The sequence below is a fragment of the Anabas testudineus genome, chromosome 11, assembly GCF_900324465.2.
Source record: "Anabas testudineus chromosome 11, fAnaTes1.2, whole genome shotgun sequence".
Taxonomy (NCBI): domain Eukaryota; kingdom Metazoa; phylum Chordata; class Actinopteri; order Anabantiformes; family Anabantidae; genus Anabas; species Anabas testudineus.
This window is the reverse complement of record NC_046620.1, coordinates 16,759,919-16,787,363: the sequence shown is the minus strand read 5'-3', so window position 1 is coordinate 16,787,363 and position 27,445 is coordinate 16,759,919. Positions and strand designations below refer to the sequence as shown.

The following is a 27,445-nucleotide window of genomic DNA, read 5'->3' as shown; positions in this document are numbered from 1 at the left end:
CAGGCGCAGGTTCATAAGGTCCTGGAAATCTTCAATTTCAATTTCCGCAGCGTTTGCAGTGGCTTCCAAGGCACTGGCATAAGTCTCCGAGTTTTGGCAAGAGTGCAGATTTCAGACTTTTTCTTGCAGAAAAAAAGGGCTGAGTCTGCATGGTTGAGTTGGCACGGACAGTGTGAAACTAAACACATGGATGAAGGGGTCAATTAAAAGGTGAGTAAACTGTGATTGTTATTAAGTGAAAATCACGGAGAATAAAAAGAAATATTGTTTCTATATCTAGATTAATTATCAGGTTTACATATAGTCCAATATCTGTCAGATAAAATAAAATACTTTTGAGAAAAAGAAATTCTTGTAAATAAAATACCTATGTTCTGCAAATTTAAATAAGAAAGCTGAAGTCATTTCTACATCCTCTTTGCTCCTCATTCATATTTTTTTTGACAGAACACAAACCATCAAGATTCAGGGAGAAAAAGGCCTCAATAATAAATGACTATAATGACATTTATTTAGTTCCCAAAAAATATATTCTTTAAAGACAAATTCATATCCTGTATTTACAAATTTCAAAGTTTCCATTCACAACAGAAAAGGCGAAGAAGAAACATAAAAGGACATAAAAGAAAGATACAAGCAAATCTGAGACAAGAACAATCACCTCCTTTCCATGTAGAAGCTAAACAGTAATACTATGATAGGTATCACCCATTGAAAAATAGCCTTCATTAAACTGTTCTCCATTAAATAAAGTTATTCCTTTCTTCTTCTTTTTTTTTTTGTTCTTTGTCTTCTCATAATGTTGTGGTCAGAACTCGCTGTGCTGCTGTCCCATGGTGAGGTCTGAGGACAGAAAAGAAAAGGAGACCAGAGGTGAAATAAAACGCAGCCATATTGCAAATGTGCCTTTTATTTTGCAATATAAAAACAACACGATATATTATTGTAAGAGAAAAAAATCCCCATCTATGCACATTTTTACATAATAAGTCAGTTTTAACATCACGGTTTTAGTTTGTAAAGATCATTTTAAACAATGTTAAACTCATTTATGCAAATGAACAGACTCTATAAGTAAATTGTTTTATGTCTTTTCACCCTCCACTACATTCATGATGGTGCTATCAGCGTTTTCTTTGACATACATTAGCTGCAGTCACTGAGGGGGCGTGAATAAATGGCAGCACGTTATTTAAATAACATAGGTGTGGTGTAGGGGGGGTGGGTGCTGCCTGACGGGGCGTTAAAGTGGGGGCTCAATCACATGATTTATGTGCCGAGGTCTGCCTTCTGCCCAGTCAGGTGTAACGGTGTTTACCTCTGCTTTAAGGTTCATTTAGCAGAAGGCATGGGGATAGAAATTGATAATGCCATAATGCCAAATTGATTTCAAATGCATGAGGTTACCTGTCAGTGATCATCTGGAACGGTGACTTCAGGTTATCAGGCCTGTGGTCGCTCTCTTCATCTGTAAATAGAAAAAATAGGGTCGAATAAAGAACTCTTTTTTGGTTAAAGTAATTTTTCCAAAATTAAATTACAAATGATAAACATGTTGTACTGTAGGTGATTGTTTTATTGGATTCTGTGTATAAAAATAACTGCTCAGGCCTATTCAGTAAATAAATGAATTGTAGGCTCTAAAGTCAAATGTGAGCCATACCATCTCTTTTTGGGCTGAAGCTTCCTGACGACTCTACATCACTGTCCTCCTCCGTCCCCGAAGTTCCTGGGCCCGCCGCTGCCGCCCGTGCGTCATGACGCGCAGCCTGCACTGCACCGTGGAGAGGCAGGTGTCCGGCCGGCGCCCCTCCGAGGAGCGATCTCATGTTCAAAAGAGAGCTGGCGTTCAGAAAAGCCGCGTTGGCCCAGTTGTGCAGCTTGCCAATTTGGCATGTATAAATCCCGTGACCCGGGAGTAAGGCCGGGTGGCCGGCGGAGGCCAAAGCCGGGTGATGCGCATGGGCCGGGGAGTTAGATTTGTGAGAGCTGTCGGGGGCTGTGGCTGTCTCAGCCAAGGACCAGATTTTGGGTTTGCTCTGCGGTGGTCTCTGGCACTCCTGTCTGCTGGGTGAATGGTCCACTTTGACAACAGGCGATTTATTAAGAGAAATAGCCGCCTCCACTCCTCTCAGGCCGTCCACAGAAAGTGTCCTGCTGCTCTCCGAGCTCTTCGGCTCCGAGGCCTGCTCTCTGGCGGACAGGCCTGCGTCACCCTCTCCTTTGCCGGAGCCCTGCTGCTCTCCTGCTCGCTGCTCCTCTGGTCTCTCGATATCGACAGTTTCCAAATCAATTTCCTCCTCCTCGTCTTCGTCGTCGCTGCCGTTCTTGCCGTGCTCGTCCTCGTTGTCGCTGCTGAAGATTCGACCGTCCCGGTCCTCGGCGCTGCGGCCCCAGGTCACCTTGTTCTCCTTCTTCAGGCGTCTGCGGGCGTTCGCAAACCACGTCGACACCTGGAAAATGTTTGCACATTGTGAATGAGCTGCGCTGGGGACACGATAATAAGTTAAAAACTGTGAATATCAAATAACTACACATGCAAAATTGTTCTTCTTTCTATAATTTCCTTAAATTCGTTATCATTAGATTTTTCTGTGGCGGGGAGTGTGTGTGTGACTTATTTAAAAGTCAAACAAGTGGCAAGTAGGTTATCATTGTTGATGTGCCAAATAATTTACAAGTATTATAGGACGTGATCTTAGAATAGAACCATTTGCTGGTTTGTTATCTTGTAGCGATGCTGATGCACCAATCTGTTGTTGTGCATGAAGACGCGTCTCTTAGGGCCATTAAATAATATAACAACCAGGTCACTGATGAAACATTACACACTGCCCACCTGTGTGAGTGTCATCCTGGTGATGATAGCAAGCATGATCTTCTCTCCTTTGGTGGGGTAGGGGTTCTTCTGGTGCTCCTGCAGCCAGGCCTTCAGGGTGCTGGTGGTTTCCCGAGTGGCAGTCTTGGCCCTTGAAGGGTCCCCGTACGGGTACTGGCCGTACGGGTAGAAGCCCTGCGCGGCATGGACAGGCAGGGAGGCTGGGTGAGAGCCCGGGCTGTCCTTCAATTCATACTGGGAGCCCTGAAATGTTGTTGGAGGAAGAGTTGACAACTTGTTGAGGGACTTGTCTGGAAAATATTTTTCCTCTTCTAAGTTCACACACGTGTGCACTTAAAAAGTTTCTGAAAGTTTTAATAACCTTTGTCGAAAATTTGGCACCAAATCAGCAGATTATCAGTAATGAGACACTTTCAGTAGCAGGAGCATAACCTCTAACAATTCTTTTATATTCACAGATGCCTTTCTATGAAATTAAATATTTACATTTTTGTTTCATAAACGAAGAAACCATATAAATATAATTTATAAGTCTAAATAATTTCTTAACAGTGTGTAAAGAATTTCTTTTTATACAACATTAATTATTAACTGTGGTTTTCCTCATTATGAATGCCGATTTTTCTAAAACATAGCCTACCGTTCATTTGACTGGGGATTGTTCGCTTGAGATTTTCATTATTTACAAAAAAGAAAACAGTGGATTTGAACCTGAAGATCGGAATCTATAAAGTTCAAAGATCAAACATTTCCTAAATGCTCTAATTAACATATTCGCTATTTAAACACATAGGTAATTAAATTTTAATGGACCAATTGCCAGTTAACACTCAACTGAATTATTCTATTTATTAACAGCTGTAAACCCACAAATATTAGAGAAAACAAATCCTGAAATGTCTCCATCACTTTGCTAAGTGTTAATTAACCAACAAAGCTCAGCCTGACAAAAGCAGTGATTAACACCTGAGCCGGTGAACAGGAATCAGCTCTCACCATCTGGGAGATGAGGGCGAGGTCTGTGGCTCCGCTGTACGGCAGAAAGGCACTGTAGTTAGGAGCCGCCCATGGGCTCCCGTACATCCCCAGCATGGAGCCGACAGCCGCGGCGGTTGCGGACGCGCTCACGCCGCTCTCTGTAGCTCCTTCCCGGGCTGAGGCCGGCCGCTCGCCCCCGTACACCTCATGGGAGGCACTGAGGAACTGGGGATACCCCAGCTGAGGGAAAGACATGTCCGGAGAGCGCGTACAAGTAAATCTTTTCCCAAAAGTCACAAAACAGCAAGAGGAGGCAAAAAAAAAAAAAACAAACAAAAAAAAAACAAAACAAGAAAGTAGTGATTCCCAGAAAGACGTAGAGGATGAAGAGGGTGTCTAAATCATCACACTACTCCCCCCTCCTTTTTAAGAAAATGTCAAGCTTTTCCACTTCTCCACCGACCCGGAGTTATCTCAGAGCCGCAGTTTGGCACCTCGAGTGTGGAGTGATGCGTGTGTCTGGCCGCGGGAGCTTCTGGATGTGGAGCTGACTGACTGATTGGCAGCCTACTTAAGCACCAAGCTCCTCCTATGCCCGGGGCAGGCGATTAGTGCATTGGTTAGCCTAGGTCGTGTGTGTGTGTGTGTGTGTGTGTGTGTGTGTGTGTGTGTATGTGTGTGATCTAATTTCTACAGTCTTTACTCTGTGTATACAGAAAGGAAACCTGTGAAGTGTGTGCATGTGTGCGCAGGCTATGTTCGTCTGTTGGTGGTCAGTAGGGTTTTATTTGACTAATGCACCATCCTCGATCTGTCTATTAAGAAATGTTGCGCTCATTAACCAAGATTAGTAAAAAAAAAAAACTCCTAGATACAATAATAATATTAATAATAGTGATAATAATGATAAAAATACATTAAATATGTCAATGGTTATATGTTATTTCTCCTCCACGCGTTGACAGCTGATTCGCATGGTATGCCGGGACATTCTGGCCAGCAGATGGGCCAGGAGGTATCGATATGGTCGACCAGATCGCAGAGGAATGTCCGCGATTATCGACGGAAGTCAGTGGAGCATTTTTTTTTTTTCAGAGCAGAGGTAAAGGAAACTGCAGGTAATGACTGAGATCGAGGAGGATAAGAGATGGGAAGAGATACGGAGCACACAGGGGCTGTGGAGTGGAAAATGACAGATGTTTGGTGAGAAGAGCGGACTACTGTACTCTGCTAGGCCTTGGTATGAAGTGATTGATCTTGTAGAGTACATTTGGTGATAAATTATTTATATTTGTGATATGAGATGCAAGAAAATGTAAGACTTCTATGTGGCAAAACTGTTAAAAATGAACCTTGATATAGGGAAGGATGCAGAATGATGTTTTCCTCATTAACTATCAAATCTCTGCTTCAATCTGCTCTTTTGAACACACACACACACACGCGCACACACACAATCACACACTCGGGCAGTGCTAATGAGGTTGAGCACCCTGTGCCCTGCTCAGTGGCCCTGTGGCCCCCACAGATTCCCGCAGAGGTTAGCTGTGTAATTACTCCATCCCCATAAATACAGATTCATCATTTCACACTGGAGCCCCTGATGAGCTTGGCTGAGTTGAGAGAGCGGAGAGAGAGGGAGAGAGGAGAGGAAGGGGCGAGAGGAGGAGGAGGTGGTGGTGGTGGTGGTGGTGGGGGGTGTCTAATGATTTAATTACAGTGCTTAAAGCCCACTCTGGCTAAGTGATGGTCCTCTCTGTCTCTTTCTCCGTTCACTTCCCTCCACGGCGCTGGCACCTAGAGGGCTTTACTCATGAATCTCAAAGCTGTTTTCCTAAACACATATTATGACGAGCACACCACCGCTGCAGCCACTGAGTGTGTGTGTGTGAGTATGTGTGTGTGCATGAGTGTGAGAAACAGAGAGGGGGAGAGACAGAGAGAGAGAGAGAGAGAGAGAGAGAGAGAGAGAGAGAGAGAGGATGCTTAATCTCCATGGCATTTTAAATGGCATTCATGGAGAGCGGCTCTATCCTCATTGCCAAGGTAAATGGAGCCAGGGGACTCTCCATTTCAGCTCGATAAAAGAGCAATGTTAAAGACCCTCACCGTTTCCCTCTCTTTCTCCATCCCTCTGTCTCGTTTCTCACTTAAAATTAATGTTTTTCTCATGACAGGGGAGGGAAACGAGACATATCCACCATCTAATAGGATAATATAGCCCCATTCACCACCACCACCCCTCCCTCCCCTCTCTCTCCCTCTCGCTCTGCCTTTGTAGCTGCCTGATTTCCATAGTGTCTCTGTGGAGAGGCAGTTAATGAATTCCTCTGAGCTGGAGAAAGGGGGAGAATGGTTTGGCGGTTTAGAGAGAGAAAGAGGCAGGAATAGGGGGAGGAAGGCTTTGAGCTATGCCATTCAACTTCACAGCCTCGTCCTGCTTGTGCATTCACCGCATGTGTGTGTGTTTGCTGTGCGTGTGCGCGCGCGTGTGTGTGTGTCTTTTAACATGAACCTGCTAAGACTACCAAATATTTAGACTGGCCTCAGACCTCTTTTTTATGGCGACGGTGGATTGAGGGATCTCAGGAGGCAGCTTGACTCTATTTGAATCCAATTCCCTGCTATTAGCTCGGTCCAGACAAAGGAATAACTTACTGCAGGAAACATTCAAATAAAGTTCCACAATCCACTCTCACTGGCCATTTCCTCCTGGGTAATTTTCAACGAGGTAAATGAAGACACGCAGGAACATCATAATGCAGTTTTTTTTGTGTTTGCTAACAATTCAACAAAGGAGAGATTAAAGGAGTGATGAAATGATGATTAAATAATTGGCTTTTTTGGCATTCATAGAGACTACTGGCACTATCTCATAACAACAATTAACAATAAGTCAGTAATGACTTAAAATAAAATACTATATTTAAAATTCCCTCTATCAGTAAAGGGCAGCATCACAATTAACAATGTAAGTTAACAAAATATAACTTCAACATAAGTAAGCTAATTACATTACAGCTATTAATCACTGTAACATTTTCTCCGTCACACATCTTGGGGGTCAACATGTCGATTATTGTGTTCCAAGAGATCACTGAGGGCAGATGCTAGTGTGGAAATGACATAAGTGCAAGTTACCGATGACAGACTATCGCTGGCTCCAAAAGATCCTGGCTCCAATTGAGTCCCATTTAAAATGTGTCAACTTCCCTGAAGAACTGCTAAGTCAGTTATATTTTTTTCAAGACTACATTATGGTTTCAATCACTTAATTCTGGCCATCTGTTGGGCCCTCATTTGTATTTGAAATTTTAAAAAAGTTGGCTGGTGTAAATTAAAATGATCTTTGCCACCTGTATCAGGTTGGAGCCACACGGAAGGGGCAGCTCGTTTTAGTGAATCCCAAACATCCTATTACACAGTGTCTTTAGATCATTCCATCACAATGGAGGTTTAGTTTTCTTACAGGTGATACAATTTTGTAGACAGTTCCTTCATTCTATCAGCTATTAGCTTCTTTAACTATGGAAGTATATTGTTGAATTTGGGGTTTTATTCTAGTCATTTGGCAGACACTTTTTGTAGGAGCCTAAATCCAGTATATTGATGTTAATTAGCATAATTGAAGTTAATAAGTAAAATTTTATAGGTATGGAATTTACAGAATTCACTGATTTAAAAATAATTGGAAGAAAAAGTTAGAATACTGCACTAAGTTCACTATTTGATTACTTGCACTGGATGATTTAAAATTTCATTTATATTAGGAGGTGGCTATGATTGTTACTTTGTACTAAAGTATAGACGGTGGCAAGAAAAAGTATGTGACATGGTTTTCTGCAATAATTTGTCATAAAATGTGATCAAGAGTATAAATAATTATAATGTGCCTAAAATAATAACACACAAAAATTATGTAAAAGTAGAAAAACTATGTGAACCATTGGAATTAATTACTGGTTGATCCCCCCTTGGCAGCAATAACCTCAACCAAGCTCTTCTTGTTCCTGTTCAGGTCTGGGCTCTGACTTGGCCACTGCAAAAGGCGCATTTTGTTTTTCTGAAGCCATTCTGTTGTGGACTTGCTCTGGTGTTTTGGGTCATTGTGCTGTTGCATCACCCAGCTTTTACAGAGTTTCATTTAATGTACAGACATTCTTACATTATTCTGAAGAATATATTGATACATTTGGGAATTCATCTTCCCCCCTCAATCACTGCAACCCAGCCCAGACCCTGATGTATCAAAGCAGGCCCAAATACACCATACTTTACGATAGATATGACGTTTTCATGATGAAATGCAGTGCCTTTTTTAAACCAGTTGTGGCGCTGTGTGTGCTTTCCAAATAGTCCAATCTTATTTTCATCAGTCCACAAACCATTTTGCCAATACTGCTGTGCAGTGCCAATGGGCTCTTTCGCAAACATCAGGCGTGCAGCAGTGCTCTTTTTAATAAGCAGCAGCTTCCTCTTCATGGTGTCCTGCCATAGACACCCTGCTAGTTCAATGTTTTACCTACTGTAGACAATGATGTCTTCAAATCTTTGGCTGTCTCTCTGGATGTTCCGAATTTTTGCTTTGGAGTATCCGGGTGCTTGATAATTGTCTTGTACCAGTTTTTGTGTGAGTGAGTACAAGTAAACATTTAAAAAACTTGTGGATTTTTGGATGTAGAGTGACATGATTAGAGCATCTAGCTAAGGCTTCAATCATTTAAAACCTACAATTTTATCCAAAGTGACTTACAAGTGACGAACAGGCAGAAAAATACTAAAGTACTTTAGGAAAATATTATATAGGGTGAAAGTGCGTTTTTGTTTCTCTGAAGTGTTGCATTTTATAGTCTCTCAGATAAATGTCTAATTGGATAGTGATTCTCTGCCTGATATACAAGTGGCATTTTCAGTTTATAATGCTGTCTATAGTACCAATGCACCAAAGTGCACATGTGCCAGAAATCTAAAGGCTCAATAGAGAATATAGACGTTCAATTAATTTATCCTGTCCTTGACACTGTTCTTGTGAAGCAACTACAGCTCCTTTTTTAAGTTGTTCAGTTAAATGCAATGAAGGAGCTCTTCTGGTTGTTTCTATTGTCCAGTGTTGCCATCATGTTTTGTGGAACATGCGAACAATAAGAAATGTGCACCCTGCAGCCAACAATCACACAATGCAATGTGTTAGATTTTTGCTTGTAGACAGAGGTCTTGATTTAATTCAGCTAAAGGTGTGCGTCAAGCCCACAGCTTCGGGACATTACTGCAGATGGGCATCCATTCACTGAAGCTTTTGAGTAATTAATAAAGTTGCCCAGCTGCAGTTTTAGCGAATATGTTTTCTTGAACTGAAGGATTTGCAGAGGAGCAAAACTGACATCATATCATTGTCACGTTTCTTCACTGCCAAAATTATTTTCGCTAAATGAATTGTCTTTGTGACCAGTTTCCAGGATGTAGAGAGTGAAGAGAGACAGGAGGGAGGGAAGGAAGGACAAGCAGCAGAGGGATAAAGAAAGAAAAAAAACTATCCTTACCTACTTGACAGCAAAGATAAGCAGTGATAGATTCAGCTCTGACCTGATGTTGAATCAGATGGATCACTCTGACGCATAACAGATAAGCCTGCCTGCCTGAGGTGATACATTCAGCTACCCAAAGTTTTACGATCCCTCACACTGAGCTTGTGCTTATTTCATCGCTCTGTAACATTTTTTAATCACCGTGCTGTTTGACATGCAGTACGGGAAGTGTCATTCACACTCTTAATGGCTTATATCAGCTATAATACCAGTGGCAGTGTGACCTGACAGCCACTAGCCTGGAGAAGGATCCTGTTGGTTGAACATTTTGACCCAGAGGGGAAACACCAGACAAAGAGGCTATCATTATCAATTAACGGGTGTGCCAGCATTTGCTTGTTAATAGCCGCTTTAGAAGTCCAATGGGACTCATTTACAGTGGATGGGCCTGATAACAAACCCTGACCTCCGGGAAGGGTCACTTTGAATCGTTTAAAATTGTCGCCCTTCTTGTGAAACTCAACTGCGATGTCTTTTTATTCACCGACTGAGGCTGAGAGCTGCCGTTAAATACTGTTCCATCATTCCCTGTAGAGAGAGCGATGAAAACAAGCGATGTTCAACAAGATTGCTGACTGAAAAGAAAAAGGTGAATTCCCACCTCCTCCTCTTTACATAAAGACTTAGCAGGGGGCTTTTCTCATGGCCAGGGATCTGATTGTTTTCTAAACGGATTATTAACTCTTTTGTTACAGTAGGGGTCACTTTAATGCTTCTTAGGGCCCATTAGCATTGCTTTAAAGAGCACACACACACACACTCACACACACACACTCACGCACACAGATTGCTGTGTTCTAGGATTTGGTGTTTCTTGTCTTTGTTGTTCACAGTGGGAGCGGACTGATACCGTTATAATGCTGTTAAAGACAATAGCTCAACTTAAAAGGGGGAGTGTAAGGGAAGGGATGTGTGTGCGTGACAGTGTGTGAGGGCTGTGATGAAAAGGTGTCCTTAGGAAGACCAGTAAGCTTAATGCAATAGTGCTGACTTCAGTGGATACCTCAAAGAGAATTACACAGTCCTCTCCACTGAAAATCCCCTACAATCCTAGACTGAAAGAAGGATAAGCTCAATCTTCACTTCAGGACTGACAGAGACCAACAATCTGGAGGAGTTGGGATCTAATCAAAACTCACCATTTTTAACTATTGTACAACTGTATGATTTCTACATTAACTACTTTCTTTCTGTTCATTTCTATCAGCCGAGGGTTGTATCAAAGGTTAATATACCCTTGGGAAAATCAAAAATACTCAACGCAGGTCAAAGCATCACAGGGGCCATAGAGCACCAAGGTGTTTGCTCTTTGTCTCATATTGGCCATATGAACATGATCCTGATGGTGGGGGGCCTCAGGGACCCACCGATCCTTGCTGGGTGCCTCCTCCAGCTTTGAGCTGCTGTTCTGGGGGAAGGATAAAGAAGGTATCCTTTACAGGCCTGACCTCCAACCACCCCCTCCATCAGAGTGAGAGGTCATGGGTCAGATCAATTGGCTCCCCATGGACCACTGTCTGCAATAGGGCTTAATCACCTATTAACTGCTAGCGAGAGGAAGATGATGAGTCTCTTTCATCCAACTGAAATCGAAGCTCATGGCTTATATGTCATACTGGTCTGCCCATACAAATGGGATAAGAACAATAGTGTTTACTTGCTGATATGATGCCAGTCAAGATATAAGTGTTCCAAACCCACTTTGCAGTGTCTTTCTGTTTATACCATACAAGTAGTTTCACTGTGCTATGAATTTACTGTCACTGAAGGGTCCAAATGCTCACATGACAACTTTTCATGTTATTGTGGACATATTACACATGTTACCTGTAAGGGACCAAGCAGCCAGGCAATGACTTTACCTCAGAGAGACCAAACTGATATAAACCCACCATCAAATTTTGAGTAAGGCAGTCAACTGGCTGATGTCCTGACTGTTGCCATGGCATTAGGAACAGTAATTGAATTACCAAACTTCAAATTGCAATCCCTTGCTTGTTACTAAGAAGTCAAGTGTTACTGCTAGTCAATGTCTAGAAGCGTAGTGCTTTCAGTATAAATCACAACATGTTTTATTATTTTAATGCAAAAAACAACTTTTACTAACATTTATTAAATCGTAGACAGAAATGTATTTTAGTTTGAGTAAATTTCTAACATTAAAATCATCTAACATTGAAAAACTATTAGACGTGAAGAACATTTTAAAAAAGTATTATAGCCATTAGCGCTGAAATCTAATCCAGTATCGATATCATTCATATCCTTGTCTCAACTATCTGCATACTCCCTGTACAAACTTAGCTATAGTAAAGTAAACAGATACATGGACTAACTGCAGGGATGTGCTGGCATCATATTTTTGACTTCTTTTCAGCTTCGCCTTTGACCAGGAGTCGTTTGGGTGTGTTTCCTGCCCTTAAGCTCTATCAACTTCCTCTTAAACCCTACACTCTCTCGAAACATCTCCACCCTGCGACGATGTTGGCCTGACCCGACGGAAATACTCCTAAAATACTGCAGAAAGTGAATCTCTCGCTCCACAAGTAGCCATTGTGTTTGAATGTTTGATTTAGAATTGGGTTTTGTATTTCACAGAAGCATGGCATGAGAAATTCTCCTTAATACTTTCTCATTTAAGGCAAACAGTAATTTAAAATATCAATTTAAGGGTGATTTTTCAAAATGTAATAACTGTAATATAATAATAAAATGATATGACTCTAGAGCAGCTGTCTCTAGAGTCACAAAGGTGACAAGAAAGATAAAGTCAATAATATGAAACATTTTATATAAATAAATGTTTGTTTGCAAATAATATAATTCAGCTTATACCCAGTTTATGAATCTTTGCATTTGCTAATCTAAACACCTGGCGTCTGGTACGGTTTTCATGACTGAAATCTGGCACACAGGAAGTGATGGATTTTATTTGTTTATTCAGAATCAACACGAGAGGAAGAGCTGGGTAGTTAGCATTAGCGACGATAGCCGCTGCAGCAAAACAGATGAGGAAAAAAAGCGGCATCCTCACAGAAGCTCCCACTTTATCATGCAAAAATGCAAGTAAAAGCTGTCATAACACTGGCTGCTGTTTGACTGACAAGTGTTGTCTGGGAAGTGTGGTGGAAATCTACCTCAAGCGGTATTCCCGCTCAATTCTACCAATTAAAACAAATTACAGCATGAGATCAAGGAAAATAAAAACATGAACTTAAATTTGAGTCTAAATACATAAGACTATAGAGAGACTCAGTGCATGTATGGATGTACATAGTCAAGCCTAACAGAAGGCCAGACTGTCACATATCTGTGCAAAGACTCAATAACAGAGAGTCTTTCTTGCTGCTGTCTGTCAAGCTTTTGAGAAGCAACAGTGGAGGTGGGGAGCGTACATTCCTCACAGCGGCTCCATGCAGCTCGGCCAATTAGCAGTTGAGTGGTTTGTTTAAGTCCAAGTGATGATGAGATGTTGTGCTGGGAGGCAGCCCAGTTCATTAAGCACACTGTTGTCTCTGGTTTACTCAGCTTGCGGGCTTTAACAGCCTCTCAGTGCTTGTTTACCAGCCGCAAATATGACAGACTGTATGTCTATTTGACCGTCTGTTTGTGCGAGTGTGCATGTGTGGAGGTGACGGAGGAGGTGGTGGGCTTGTGTGTGTGAGAGTGTGTACGTCTGAGATTTAAGGTACTGAATGTACAGAGGTCAGACACAGTAACACCCGCACAATATATGCAATTCAATAAAAAAACTCACAAACTCCTCAGAAATTACCATAAACACAAGTCCGACACTGTGAACAGAAGCGGAACATTAGAAACACACGTGTAGAACTTAATACACTGAATGTTAATGTTGAATGTTTAATTTATTTTAGGAGTTCATCTTAAAGTGCGTCTCTTTGTGAATAGTGATAATGAGACTAGAGCTAAGCTAAACCTTTAAACTGAATCGTTTTCATCCAAAGATCTCTTCATTCTTTAGTCAAAGTGAAAAGCAGAACAATTAGGGGACAAAATTGGGACCTCCAAACCTGCCCACCCTTTGGGTGAACACACACCACCAGCATATGATGTATGTTCTATATACATTAGCTGGTGCACAGGCGTGGCGATGATAAGGGTTGCCGTCACCCAGCATCAACCTGCAATCTGCACATTCCAGATACAGTTGACAGTGTTTTCTGTATCTATGACACTCCGCACAATAGCTATGCCACATAGTGCAATCCAAGACACTAGATGCTGTCAGTGTGTTGCACTTTCCCTTCTGTTGCATCACATATTTGTCAGCTACTAAATAAAACTACTAAATACTGACACTTAACTTAATTATCAATAATTTTCAATTTGTCCAACATACAAATATCCACTACAATTCACAATTCATTTTAAATGAATAATAACAGATACTGAAAAAAGGTTGCAATATGTGTACCATGCACTGATCAATATAACTCATTGGAGTCAGTAAAGATGAACAATATCAACTCAACACAGAGTTTGAGAACATTAATATTGATTTAATGAAACAAAACGATAGTAATAATACTAAAAAATACAAGAAAAATCTGCAAAAAAACACAAATTAAGTTTATGAACTCTTAAATCTAATGGCTAGTCCTGCCTTGAGATTAATGCTGCAATGGAAACGGAGAAGAGAAACAAATGGATGATTCACTGGATGAGAGTTTAATAACTTTGGCAATAGCCACTGTAAAAGAGGTTATTATGAATTCAAAATTGTTATTATAAACTGCAGTGTCTTTTTTGAAACACCAGGAATCAACATTAGCCTTAAAAAAAAACACCCCCTGTCTCTGATGCCTCTGATGTACCATGATAAGAATTGCCTTTGTACTGCACAGAGTAAGCTGGAGGTAACTGGTAGTTATTGCCAAGAAAGACTTGATTCAGATCCATGATAAGAAGGAAGGGTGGAAGGACGTTTTGGTTTGCCTTATTGCTGGAAGAAGAGCTTTATTTTGGTTTTCTGACGCTGAAAGAAATTATGCAGCTTGAACAAATGCGCAACAGCTAACAAAACTATTCCATGTGAGTCACCATAGTGTCTTCAAAAAGATCTGCTGACACTGTGTCATCTGCAAACTTGACTTCTTTTATTGCACGTGTAATGCGATGTAGAATTGAAAATGTGTGGTCACATTAGTCTTCATCAGTTTTTGTATATGTTTCTAATTGTTGTCACTCGGCTCACACTTACACGCAGCAGTCATCCAGTGTATGCAGCTGTGCAGCTCAGCTCAATAATGACCCCCTAATCAATGTGAGTCTCTTTTCACCTCTTGGACAAATATTAGTCCAATAGCAGCAGTTTAAGTGCAATGATACCCCCCACCCCAACCCCACTCCTTTGTTTTTTCATTCAACACAGTGTACCAACCAAGCCAAATAAGCCATTATATAAAACCCACATCACACTTACTGATAAAACAGAGCCAGAATGAGACTCTCTTTGCAACACTTGGGCTCTTTCTCTGCTAAGACAAAGAGCAACTATGAATGATGGTGAGGAAGACTTGCCATGTGGCTGTTTTCACTTTTTTTTTTCCTCCCCTCCCCTGAAATTTTTCGAAGGGCGGTTTATTCAAGATGTCACAGCTGCGTGCGTCTTAGTTGGAGCGTTCAGGAGGGTCACGGCTTTCTGACCGTGTGTGTGTGTGTGTGTGTATTTGTGTGTGTGTGTGTGTATCTGTCAGAGCAATTCTTAAGGCAGTAATGCAGTGGGTGATGACAGATCACTTCATTCACGCAAGATGAGGGCAATTACTTCAACCATGACAGATTGCCTCAGCAGAACTGAGTTTAGGATAAAACCACTCTCTCTCTCTCTTACCCTCTCTCTCTCTCGCTCTTTATATCTCCTTCACCCCTCTTCTTCCCCCGTTCAATAAGGAATCTTGTGGTTTTCCCAGCTAATGACTTCCTCCTCACTGTTACACCATTGTGTGTGTGTGTGCCTGTGTGTGTGAGCAGGGGGTGACAGTACCATCTGTCTGGCTGCTGTAGCCCTTGCCCCTGCCCAGCTGGTGGGCACTGAGTAATGGGAGAGGACTTCCTCATCTGGGCCCCCTGAGACTCACACGCATTAGTATGCAACACCTACTGTCAGAGTGAGCGAGAGAATAAGAGACAGAGGCAGAGAGGTTTTTTATTTTATTTTATTTTATTTATTTATTTATTTTTTTTTTTGAGCGTTGAAACCTGAGCAACTCAGGGTGTCAAGTGATGAGAACTGAACGCTCCGAGTCTTGAAAAACTGGCATATACAGCAACAATTTTCCTGTGTGTCTGCTTGTGAGTGACAGTTTGTGGAATGTAAATGAGCATATACTAAACCGCTGGATCGCTTATTGAATGGGAGGTGGAGAAAAGGTGAGGGAAATAGAGAAAGAGGCAGTGTATACATTTCAAAAAGAGAACATGTGAAAATGTGTGATTTGAAATATTACTTGTCTCAAATTTTCTTATATTTGTCTGAACTGTTGTCTGAACCACATGCATATTGCCCACATGTATTCCTAAATGTAAATTTATCACATATAAAATACTGTTTCTAATTAAATTTTACATGTGAAATTGATTCTCTCAGGACACTCTTGCTTAGGTGTCAACCATGAAACACGCCGTCCCTGTTTGTGCCAGACCATAAACCTTTTAACTGTGTGCGTGTTATTCGCCATCTCTCGCTACCTTTCATGTTTGTCATCTCTCCACTGTTGCTGTTTAAAAGAGGGATAAAATGCCTGAAAATGGAAAAGAATTTAATTAAAAATTACTTGCCCCTATTTGGTGAATCTGTTAGGCGCAAAATGGTGTTACACTTTCAATAGATATGTAAAATGTGTTTCTCATAACCAGCATCAACTGATTAGAAAATATCTATTAATATGTAATTTAGTTAAAATTACAAACAACCAATAATACGACTACTACTTTAGTGGTGACCATCATGGTTTTCTATATCCCAAGATGACCTCTTCACAGTGCTCATTGTGTTTTACCAGCTTTTTAATTTAATTAAATATTCAGTTTAGAACTTGGACTCACAGAAAGTAACTCACACTTCAGAAGCCCATTTCTGCAAGTCCCCCAACTTACTGGCTATGCAAGAAGAAATCAATGTAACGGTTGAGAAAAGAAACTGTGGGGAAAATGATGAAAGGAGTAAACGAGTAGATCTCTCCCCTCCTGTCTTTGCACTGTTGCACTTGAGCAAGGCATCGAACCCCTCAGCTGCTCCGTGACTGTGGCTATACCATTCAGCTCTCAGTCTAATTGAAGCGTGGTGATCTGAAGCGGGATGTTGCGGAACAAGACAGCAGAAAAAAAGGTAAAACAAAAACAGTAGTTGGAATTAAACATGTTTGTTTGGCATTTGACAGGAGCCATTCTGATTTAGACTCCTCCAACATGGCTGATTAATGATGTTTCTTTATCTCCACGCTGGCATTCGGCACTGGGTTGGCCCATTGAGTGTGGTACTATCCCACACTGTGGCAAAAAAAAAAGCCTTCCCCTTTCTAAATCTCTCTTCCTCTCTTTTTCTATTTCCCTTCCTCAGACTCTTTCCATCTCTCTCTCTCTCTCTCTCTCTTACCCTCTGTCTCCTCCCTTTCTGTTTCTGTATCTCTCTCTTCCCTCTCTCTCTCTAACCCTCTCACTCTCTGTGTCTGTTTCTTTCTCCTTTCAAGCGTGGAATCATTTAATTATCGCCTATAGCTCTTTTGGCAGGCTGTTGAATGCAGACCTCTCAAAGCCTGGAGGAAACAATTTACCCTGGGATATCACACACACACACACACACACACACGTTTCTCTATACTGAATTTATGAGTACAGACATTGATATAATGCATTTCGTAGCTACTTATCCTAACCTAACCTTAAGCTACCTAACCCAGTCTTGCCTACATGCCTAAACCCCAATCCTAACCCTAACCTGAACTCTAAAACTAAGTGTTAACCCTCAAACTGCACTATCAAGTTGTGAATTGGCAAAAATGTGTACAAACATACGTACACATACATGCACTTACACATGGATAGTCCGACAGGTGTGTTTTTTTATGACTTCATTACCTTAGGTTGACCAACATTCATTTCCAGGAGGCATACTCTCACCCTAACCACAATTTGTTGAGCCCTATACCCTTGATCTAAACCCGGAAATAAAATTTTTATCATAGGGACTTGCTTTTGTCCCTAAAAGGACGCAGAATCTCCTTAACCTTCAAACAACCCTTTGAACGTCTGTTTCAGATTGAGATCCAGCTAAAATGTCCTTACTTTCCCAAAATGTTCTCACTCAAAATGTATGAAACTTAAGGTGGTCTCCATAAAGGCAGTCATACAAGCACACATGCACACACATGCACACTTTAAGAACGGGATTTATTACAGCAGGTCCATCTGCAGTTCATAGAAATCCATCACCAGTTCCAGATTGAGGAAATATTTTGAGGGAAAAAAAGGTATTAGCCAGACAAAAAAATGCCGGGGCACTGCTCAGATCCTAAAACATTTTTGCATACAGTATGTCCTGAATTTATTTTTATACAGATAAGTGTTGTATTTGAGGCAACAGTTTGCGTGTGTGCTTGCGTGGGGCACTACTGTCTGTGTGAGGTAATGATTAAATGTCGTAAAGCATTTAAAGCGTTTAACTCCCCATTATGCGAACAGTAGGAGGTGATTCATTTAGCACTATCTCGTCCGTGTGTGTGTGTGTGTGTGTGTGTGTGTGTGTGTGTGTGTGTGTGTGTGTGTGTGTGTGTGTGTGTGTGTGTGTGTGTGTGTCAATTGGACCCGTATGGGATGAAGAAACCACATCACCCAGCCCTATAGGGCAGGAGATGGCGAACAAAACACAGCGAGCAAAAGAAAGGGAGAGGGAAGACAGCAGAAGAGAGGAAAACAACTGGGATCCATTGAGAGGAAATTAATGGCCCATCTCATATTGTCAGCATTGTTATTGTATAAGGGGTGCTTAGAGGGAGGGGAAGCCTTTAAAATGATGTCTGCAAAGAAAAAGAGCATTAAAATGAAGACAAGGCAGAGAGAGGGATGAAAGGGAGAAGAGGGGCAAAGGCTGTAAATTTTCGACAGAGCTCTCAGTTCATTACAGGGTGATCAGAGACGAGGCAGGGACAGACAAAGGGCCTCAGTGTTGTTAGCCAGCTTCGTCAGTGTTACACCGGGGTCAGCTCTTTAACTCACGGGCAATGAATAACTGGGCTTTCAACTGGGACAATGGCAAGCCAGCTTTCCCCAGCTCCGGGTAGGACCTGCCCATTGTTAAGGAGTTGAACCGGGGAAGTCACCAATCTGTAGGAACGCTGAGAAGTTAAAAGACACGACGGATGACTCGACTGAAGGAGCTGCAGAGATTTAAAGTGTGTGTTTGTGTGTGTGTGTGTGTGCATGTGCAAACCTGGAGGTCAAGAGTACTCCATCATCACCATGTCATTAAAGATTAAAGTGGGGAGTGCATATGGGGCCCAAAAGAATTCTGTGGACTCAGTCTCAATGTGTGTCTGCTTTGGTTTCTTTTACAGGGTGCTGCTTGGAATTTAGGCTGCAATAATCAAAGAAAAAACCCCACAGATGACTCAGCTCAATCAGTAACTACTTTGTCCACTTTCTACGATGCAAATACTTAAACAGTTCTCTAGTAACAAGCACTTAAATTTAGCCAAACATTTGAATTTCTCAAATGCAGCAGGATTTAGCTATGTGGACACTTGCATGAATTAATTAACAAATGCCGTATTAGTTTTCATTAGTCGTTTTCAGATATGCACTCCGGACTATCTCCAGAGGATCAGGTCCAGACATCGAGTAGAGTTTTGCGTTTACACATGCAGCACACAACGGGAGAAAGTTTAGGCAACATGCGTTCCCACTCTGGGAAATAACCTGTTTGATTTCAGGGTGGGGGAGTGGTTGCTGTGTAAAGAGTGCAGAAGACACGATGTGAGACAAAAGGAACACAACGCAGAAATTGTGTTTTGTTTACAGTGCATCAGTAAAACAAGTCACATTAAATTTTTGGATGTTGTGCTGAGCAGCTCGACTGAAAGGAAACACCCCCTCAGCCGCTGTAAATACTATTATTAATAATATTATTAACAAGAACTATAACAATTAGTAATTAATCATCAGTTGTTTACTACTATAATATTGTCATTATTAATACTATTACCTGCTGTGTTCCCACCTGGACTCACTCAGACTTTGGCAGGACTTTGTACTAGGGGGCTCACAGGATAAAGTCCAGGTAATTTCAGAGCAGGGGTAAAGTCCGGAGTGTCAATACAGCTATTATATATTTATTTCTGTTTTACAGCACAGCAATGCAGAAGGGGTGCTGTGGCTCTGGTGGAACACTCCAATATGCCATCAGATTTATCTTGATGGAGGCAATCATGTCATATCCGGGATGTAAATTGTAAGATCCTAGGGACTAAAAGTTCTCAGGCTATGCTGCCCTACAAAGGCAAAATACAGTAACTACACATTTGGTCAACATTGAGTTGACTGGAATTGGACTTTGTAACATCTGTTTTATCTTCTAACAAAGTTCAACATTCAACTATGTTCCATTTTGGGACTGCAAACCGCAGTAAGTGAGGTTAGTGCGCTCTGGCTTTGTTTTTCTGGCTTTGACTCTGCAGATACTGCAGTCTGCCTCAGTAATTTTATCCAGATCACTGCAACATTCCCTCACATGCAACCGGCTACCAGAAACCTTACCTTGGCTCAATCCCATGTCAAAATCCAGTTTAAACTTGCGTTGAAATGCAAATATACGCAAAAAGAAGACAACAAAAAATGAAAGGCTAGTCCTGCAAATGACAGCATTGTAACCAATTAGCTTGTAGTTAGATAGAGACTAGCAAGTTGCACACATTTGAACTCATCTGCTCCTTTGAAAGCAATATTCACTCTGTAAATCTCATAATCCAGCTGATATCTTGGTTCATATGATCTTTTCTGTGACATCTCTCCACATATCAGGCATCTAATCCAGTCATGGAAAAAAAAAGGTAGCTAGCTCAGTGAGCTGGCCACAAATAGTCTACTCTGAAGCAAAGAAATAGCCCTTGTGAATACGCCCACAAGTTTAAATAGCATATTGTTGTGATTAGTAGTTATTGAGACACTTAGATGCTGGCTCTACAATATTAATAATGACATACTTCCTTGATTGCCAGACAGTACATATTGGCACTACTATATGGTTTTGATGTTTTGTCTAGGGACACTACAACAAGTAGCCAGGAGGAACCAGGAATTTAACCGCTCACCCTAGGTTCTTGTTCATGTTGATTCTTGACATATCAAAGTAATGTAAACAGGCAACCTATTTTGTAATATCAAATTAGGGAAGGGAAATTGTTTCACCTTCTTACTGTTGTTCTCAAATCAGACAGGAAGAAAGGGAACCACAACCAGAAAGGATCCACACCAACACGAATACAGAATAACATCAATACAGAGAACTCATATACAGAATTATATGTATAGAATATGTAAGACTGATGAAAATAGGTAAATTATTATAGTTCAAGGTGAAATGACAACAGATTAATGACAAGACATTTCAGTTTCCCCATCCGTTACAGAGGGGGGAGGAATTGTAAAGATTGATGGCCACAGGCAGAAAGGATCTCCTGTGGCGTTCTGTGGAGCACTTGATGTAGATCATTCTAGCTGAACATGCTCCTCTGTCCAGCCAGCAAACTGTGTAGTGGGTGGGAGGGATTGTCCAGGACTGAGAGGAGTTTGGACAGTCACCTCCTCTCAACTACAACATGTAAAGGCTCCAGCACCAACCCCCAGAACAGAGCCAATCCTCCTGATGAGTTGGTTTATCCAGTTATTGTCTGCCACCTTCATGTTGCTGCCCCAGCAGACCACAGCATAGAAGATGACACTGGTCACCAAAGACGCATAGAACATCCGCAGCATGGTACTGCAGACCAAACATCTTGAAACTTATGTCCACTACAAAAACGCAATTGTGATTGCTGCTGTTAGGTGACATAGCAACGTCATTTTCAGGTGATTTTTAGGAGGAATGCTGTATTTCTTCTTCATCTTTATCATCATTGCACTTCAAATTCAGTTTCCTAGCCATGAGCCAACATTCCCAGTAGTAAAAGGGACATTGTGATAAAAGAAGATGCTTGATGTTCATTTCAATATTGAATAAAAAAATTAAAAACTTTAAAACGCCAATGAAAAAAATCCTTACAATCAATCTTAATTTGGTAACACTCAATCAGTTGAACAAAGTTCAAAAGAAAGTTAGATTTAGATTGTGGATACTGCAGTTTTCATTTGCAATACCTATATACTTGTGTGAAGTCACCCAAAGTTCACTATCTGCATTTTCTGCAGATATTTGGGGTGATATTGAAGTCAGAGGTCAGATCATGGTCATGGTTCTCATCTGTAAAAAATTCTTCTAAAAACATTACATGAATTCATTACTAAAAATCTACTTACAACAAATGTGGTTGTCCAGTGTAAACATTTGAAACATGTTTTTTTTTTCAGTTTGACAGTTTAAATAGTTACTGCATGTTTTTTTGGTGTGTCTCTTGCAAATTTTCCAATTTTGTATAATGTCATTGTATAACTGTTGTATAATTGAGCCTAACTAACGTCACTGAAAAATCCAAAATGCATCAATTTAGTGTCAAATTGCACTACAATTATTTTCTGTCTAGAAAATACAGTAGAAAAACACAGAGAAAGAACAAAGAAACACCTAAATGAAATCCTAAAGCATAACTGCTTAAAAAAAAGAGAAACCTCAAAATGAGTGAGAGTCCACAGAGTAAAGCTGGCATGGGAGAAGTCGAGAAGTGCTCTAACTCTGTCACGAAATTATGTTTACATAACTCTCCATCACTTCTAGTTAACTCAATGAGAAATGACAACCCCGTCTCCTAAAAACATTTCCAATAGCACTGTCAATCAATTAATAAATGTTATTGCAGTAATTAATTTCAGACTGTGATTAATCATTATCAATTGCAAAAAACTGTGTTTTCTACTGGTTTGTTTGTTAGTTCCCTGCGAACTTGAATAAAATGCTGACAAAAATGTTCTATACACATTCCATTGAGTGAATCCCATGTGTCTGCAGTGTATCTTTATTTACAAATTCCTTTACTGCTATTAAACATACTGTCTCTTTTGATTTTAATTTTGAGCTGGTTCCATTCTCTGCACATCATTAGGTAAAGCTGCCTATTCCAGTTTTTGTGAAGATTAATTGAAATGCAGTATGTAAATGGCCAAACAGTATCAGTCTTGTCACCTTTGAGACCTTTTGAAGCTGTAGCTGAGAGTCACAGCATCCCTCAGTCCATATTATGTTCTCTGTGCTGATGGACACCTGCCTGCTGATGGTTAACTGTCATTCACACAGTGATATTTACAGTTAGGCAGGAACCAAACAGCACACACCCACACATTCACGTTAATCAACTTCAATACATAATAATAAAAAAGCCCTCTGCTTGACTGGCTGTGCACTGTAATATTACCTCTTTAACACTTCATTTCATCCAGCATCCTAAACCCAGAGTCTCGAAATCTTTTTTTTTTTTTTGCCAGCAGCTGTGAGATCATTAAATTTGTTTCCTATGCAAATTAAATCATGTGTGGGATACCACCTGAAATCTGATGCCTGGAACATTTGACGGACAGGTGGATGCAAACACACAATTACTTCACCCTCCTCGCCGGCACAGGAATAAAAATGATTTCTTAAGCTCTCATCGAGTGTGCACACACACGCACACACACACACACACACACACACACTTGCTCACAGACAGAGCAGCTATCTGAGGCTGGCAGGGTCAAACGGTGGTTAATTAGTCCCGTCACCTGCTCAGGTCATCACACCTTCAGCTCGGCTCCGCTGAATAATAATACTGCAATATTAACACTGTCACGTTGGCTGGGCTGTTGGAGTGAACCCGTTGTTGGTATAACACACAACATCCTGCTGTCTCGCCTCACTGACACACACCAACACACACTCTCTGTCTTGCTCTCTCTTCTGCTTCCATAACTGACTGAAGGGCCACCAGAAACTGTCACTTAGCACTAATAACTGCTACAACCGTGTGTCTGACAGGTCTCCTCTCTGTCACGATCCACACACATGTGATTCCTCAGCCTTTCACTTCCAATCTGTTGCTGCTCTGTGTAAATTATATCAAATGTGAACCACTGCCGTAGTGGTCTGTCAAACTGTGAACCGGTTTTGAAATGTACTCTATGAAATGCGTCTCATTAGCTCAATCTGTCTGCAAATTTTCACCAATGGGGAGTTAATGATGTATTCAGAATGTTCTCAGGTTGGATTTCAGCATCAAAGTGTGCGCCAGGAGGCTGTTTAGTGTTTGTTTCTCAAAGAGATTCCCTCTGTGTGGAAAACAGGCAGGTGCTTCACGGACACAGGGAAAAACGGGAATGATTCCCCATCTGTCCCTTCCACAGAGAGATAGTGGGAGTGTCTTATCCAAGGTGGAGAGTATCTTCATGCACTGTGAACCTTTTAATGGGGCGGAAAACCTGCCTTCCGCCCCTGGAAATTCATTTCCAGGAGCCTGCGACTACCTGTTTTTCCAGAGGAGCTATCCAATCTACTTCACCTCTTATTTTAAATTCTCCTGTGTGAATTCTCTGTGCTGTATGAATTCTTTTCTATGTAATTTGCCAATAGAAGCAATAAAGCACATATTAATATTTATTTTGATGCAGACATATTGTAATAAATCTAGCCTAGAGATTGCTTACATACAGTACACACACACACACACACACACACACACACACGCATGCACACACAAGGGGATAGAGGGCTGGATAAACGCCAGCCAAGCCTCATTAGCTTCTTGCTGCTTTTCTGGAAAGACAGGCAGAACGAGACAGGAGAGGGGGAGACAGAGAGTGGTGGTGATGGGATGGGTGGGGGGTTAGATAAGCACAGGGGAGTTGAAAGAGACTGAGGGGAGGCAGAAGGAGAGGAAAACCAGGTTTATGAAGAGCGGCAGCGAGGCAGAGCCCACCACGGTGACCTGTTGGATTAAGACTATTAGAAACCCATCTGGGGCTGCTTGACCACTTCACTGGCGGATCCTCCCCCAGCAGCCGCTGATCTGACCCCCACTCATACAATACACCCCTGGGAGACACACACACACACTCACACACACACACAATGCTTCATGTTAGTTACCTATGACAGATGGAGAGGTGACCCATTAGTCAAATATCACTTCATTTAATATTGCTTACTGGGGCATAAACGTCCTAAACAAACTCTTTAAAGATATAGTATGTAAGTTTTTTTATATTTATTTTATTAGTAATATGCTCCAAAATAGTGGTTAGGGTTCTTATCTATTAAAAGGTTACACACTGCATGTGTTCACCTCTCCACATGTCAATGTAGAGAGGTACTATTGAAGCCAGGCATTGAACAGCTCAGCCAGTGTTAAACTATTTGCCTCAAAACATTTTTGAGTTAGACTTTCCTTTCTAACCAGTTAGATCCTTTCAGTTAGTTCAGCTTCATAAGCTTAGACACATTCTCATTGTTTATAATTGAGAGCCACCTGAAGCGCTGGACAGATTCTTGCGAGACAGCCGACAGAGCAGACAGAGACACGAGAATTTGCTCTTGTTGTGATATTTCTGTGAATGTTAAGTTCACTTTTTAGAACTTTGCTGTTTTTTAATATGGACACCCATCATCCCAACAGTGAAGGAAGCCCACATCTAAAAATACGAAGAAAAAAAAAACAAAATATGGCACAGTTAAAATAAGCACTGACAGGTTTTTTTGGTGTAAACACCAAAGGCAAATTAAATCTGTTGAAGTGTCACTGTTGAAAGCAATTGAAAATGTTACTTCAAATTTGGAGGTGTCAGTTTGTATGTCAGCATTTAAAGCACCTGCAATGATACAGATGACGTCTGTATCATTTAATGAATTTCTGTTTGTAGCAACAGCAGTCCCCAGGGCAGTGTTCGACCTGGTTGATAGGGTTAGTGATCCATACAGATAGGCCCCCACCATGGTTTTAACCTGTGTCACTGTGTCTGAATGGGGTATAAGAAGAACGAAGGCTCGTTCACTTCATCGTTTGAAAATGCAAAAAACTTTTCTGCTAAATAATTTCACTCTAAAGGAGTGGAGGCGTAAGATGTGCATCCAGGGTTCAAGTAACATAGGAAGCTGTATGATATAATGTAGTGTCTGAGGAGCGTCAACAGTGCAGTACAGAGAAACGGGAGACACCCTGAGAGCTGTGTTGACTGGCCATTATTAGCCTGGTTAGCTATTAAGTTAGAAAAATCTATTCATTCCAAACGAGTGGTGTAACAACTAACACTGTGAGAAGGTCCCATGTTAATCCCAAGCTTTGACAAGCAAATCATTCATGAAGCGGGAGATGAAGTTAATTTAACCACTTTATAGTGTGGCCAGGGCTTAAGAGTATAAATCAAGGGATACGTACGCACATGCAGCAATATAATATATACCATAAGTCTAGGGCCAGGATGGAAATTGCTAAACTAAATGTACCTGAAAGTATTTAATGAGTAAACTCGGATCATAGTGTTGGTCATAGAGTTGGTTTGGGTGACTGCCAAATAATTTCCCAAAACAGAGGTGAAAATATCTGTTTACACTTGAAATATTGTTGATTTCTGATAAGAGCTAAATCTTCAATTTGGACACATTTCCAATCAGTTTTTCTGTTTATCTCTCTTGCTCATCTCATTAGCTCGCTTTCCATCATTGAAGGGTAGCATCCCTTTTTTGGGAACGTGGGTGGTTTCTTTAGTTTGAGTTCATCCTTGGCGTCTGTAAAGTATGTCTGACGGCTTTAGTTTCCAAGTCCTGAAGAGCCTCGCTACACAGGATTATGAGCTGTGGGGCTCAACGCAGACAGACGAGCTCCCAGCTGAATCACTCCACATCAAATCCTTCAATCACCCACCATTTACTGGGCTAAGCGCAGATGAGAGGGCTCCCTGCTGCTGCACACACACACACAAACACAACCTGCTGCACGAATGCTCATGCACACGAGAACTACGTTTGGGGTACAGAAATACACTACACAACTATACAAGGACGGGCAAGCCCATGCACATGTGGAGCAAGTGCACAGCACACTCAAGAGCGCATATGCACACAAATGAGCAGCCTTTGAAGTAACCACTATGTCTTTGAAAACATTGTAAATGAGACCTATTTACTGGGTTGATATGACTGTTTGAAATTATAGCATGTATTGGTGAGTGTGCGAATGAGTGCGCGTCCCAGTGGTGTCACCATAGGGACAAGGTGATTAGTGATATCTAACCGGCAAATCATGCGCAAGCTCATCATTACCATACGTCCCTCTCCTCCCTTTTCTCCCTCCTCTCCTCTCATCTCGGTTCCTCTCTGGGGTGCGCTCGCTCCCAGCGCTCCTTAAGTGTTTTAACGTGTTAATAATCATTAGGCACTGTGCCGTCGAGTGGGAGAGGAGCGGGTGGTTGTGCTGGTGGATTGGGGAGGGTGTAATGATTGGCTGACCTCTGGCCTGTGACCCCTGACTCCCCTCCCTGCGTTTCCCCCCTCTGTGTTGAGTGGCTGGCCTCTCATCTCAGGGGTCCATCAGGGACCTATTAAGGGCTGTCTCACTCTCCGCCACCTCACTTAACTCTGCCTTGTCAATATGCTACAGCATGTGTGTGAGGGACAGAGAGACACAGAGTTTATGTTTATATTCACATCCCTGTCTCGGAAGCCAGTCTCTTCTCCCCCATTCTCTCCCCCCTTCTTCTGTCGATCACACTTATTTTTCACCTCATTTCTCTCTCTCTCTCTCTCTCTCTCTGTCTCTATCTTTCTGCCTCTATCTCTCCGCAGTCCTCCCTCTCTTTTTTTCCTCCCCTCCCTCCCTCTGTCCCTCTCGCTGCGTCTGTCTTTGGA

At 41.5% G+C, this 27,445-nt stretch overlaps 1 protein-coding gene across 1 annotated transcript; it reads right to left on the bottom strand.

Moving 5' to 3' along the window:
• Positions 1-764: 764 nt before the first annotated feature.
• On the bottom strand, positions 765-4,072 carry irx1b (iroquois homeobox 1b). Its single transcript, XM_026349140.1, has 5 exons — positions 3,836-4,072; positions 2,840-3,082; positions 1,664-2,453; positions 1,408-1,468; positions 765-843 (listed from the first exon to the last, which is right to left on the bottom strand). Exons 1-5 carry the CDS (start codon positions 4,070-4,072, stop codon positions 795-797), a joined length of 1,380 nt encoding a protein of 459 aa, XP_026204925.1. The 3' UTR covers positions 765-794.
• Positions 4,073-27,445: the final 23,373 nt, after the last annotated feature.

What these genes read in the sequence shown, in the direction of transcription:
- irx1b (XM_026349140.1), bottom strand. Translation starts at nt 4,072, where the DNA reads ATGTCTTTCCCTCAGCTGGGGTATCCCCAGTTCCTCAGTGCCTCCCAT. An exon ending in TCGCCCTCATCTCCCAGATG is followed by an intron (nt 3,083 to 3,835) that starts GTGAGAGCTGAT and finishes ACAACATTTCAG; the next exon opens with GGCTCCCAGTATGAATTGAA. An exon ending in CCAGGATGACACTCACACAG is followed by an intron (nt 2,454 to 2,839) that starts GTGGGCAGTGTG and finishes AACATTTTCCAG; the next exon opens with GTGTCGACGTGGTTTGCGAA.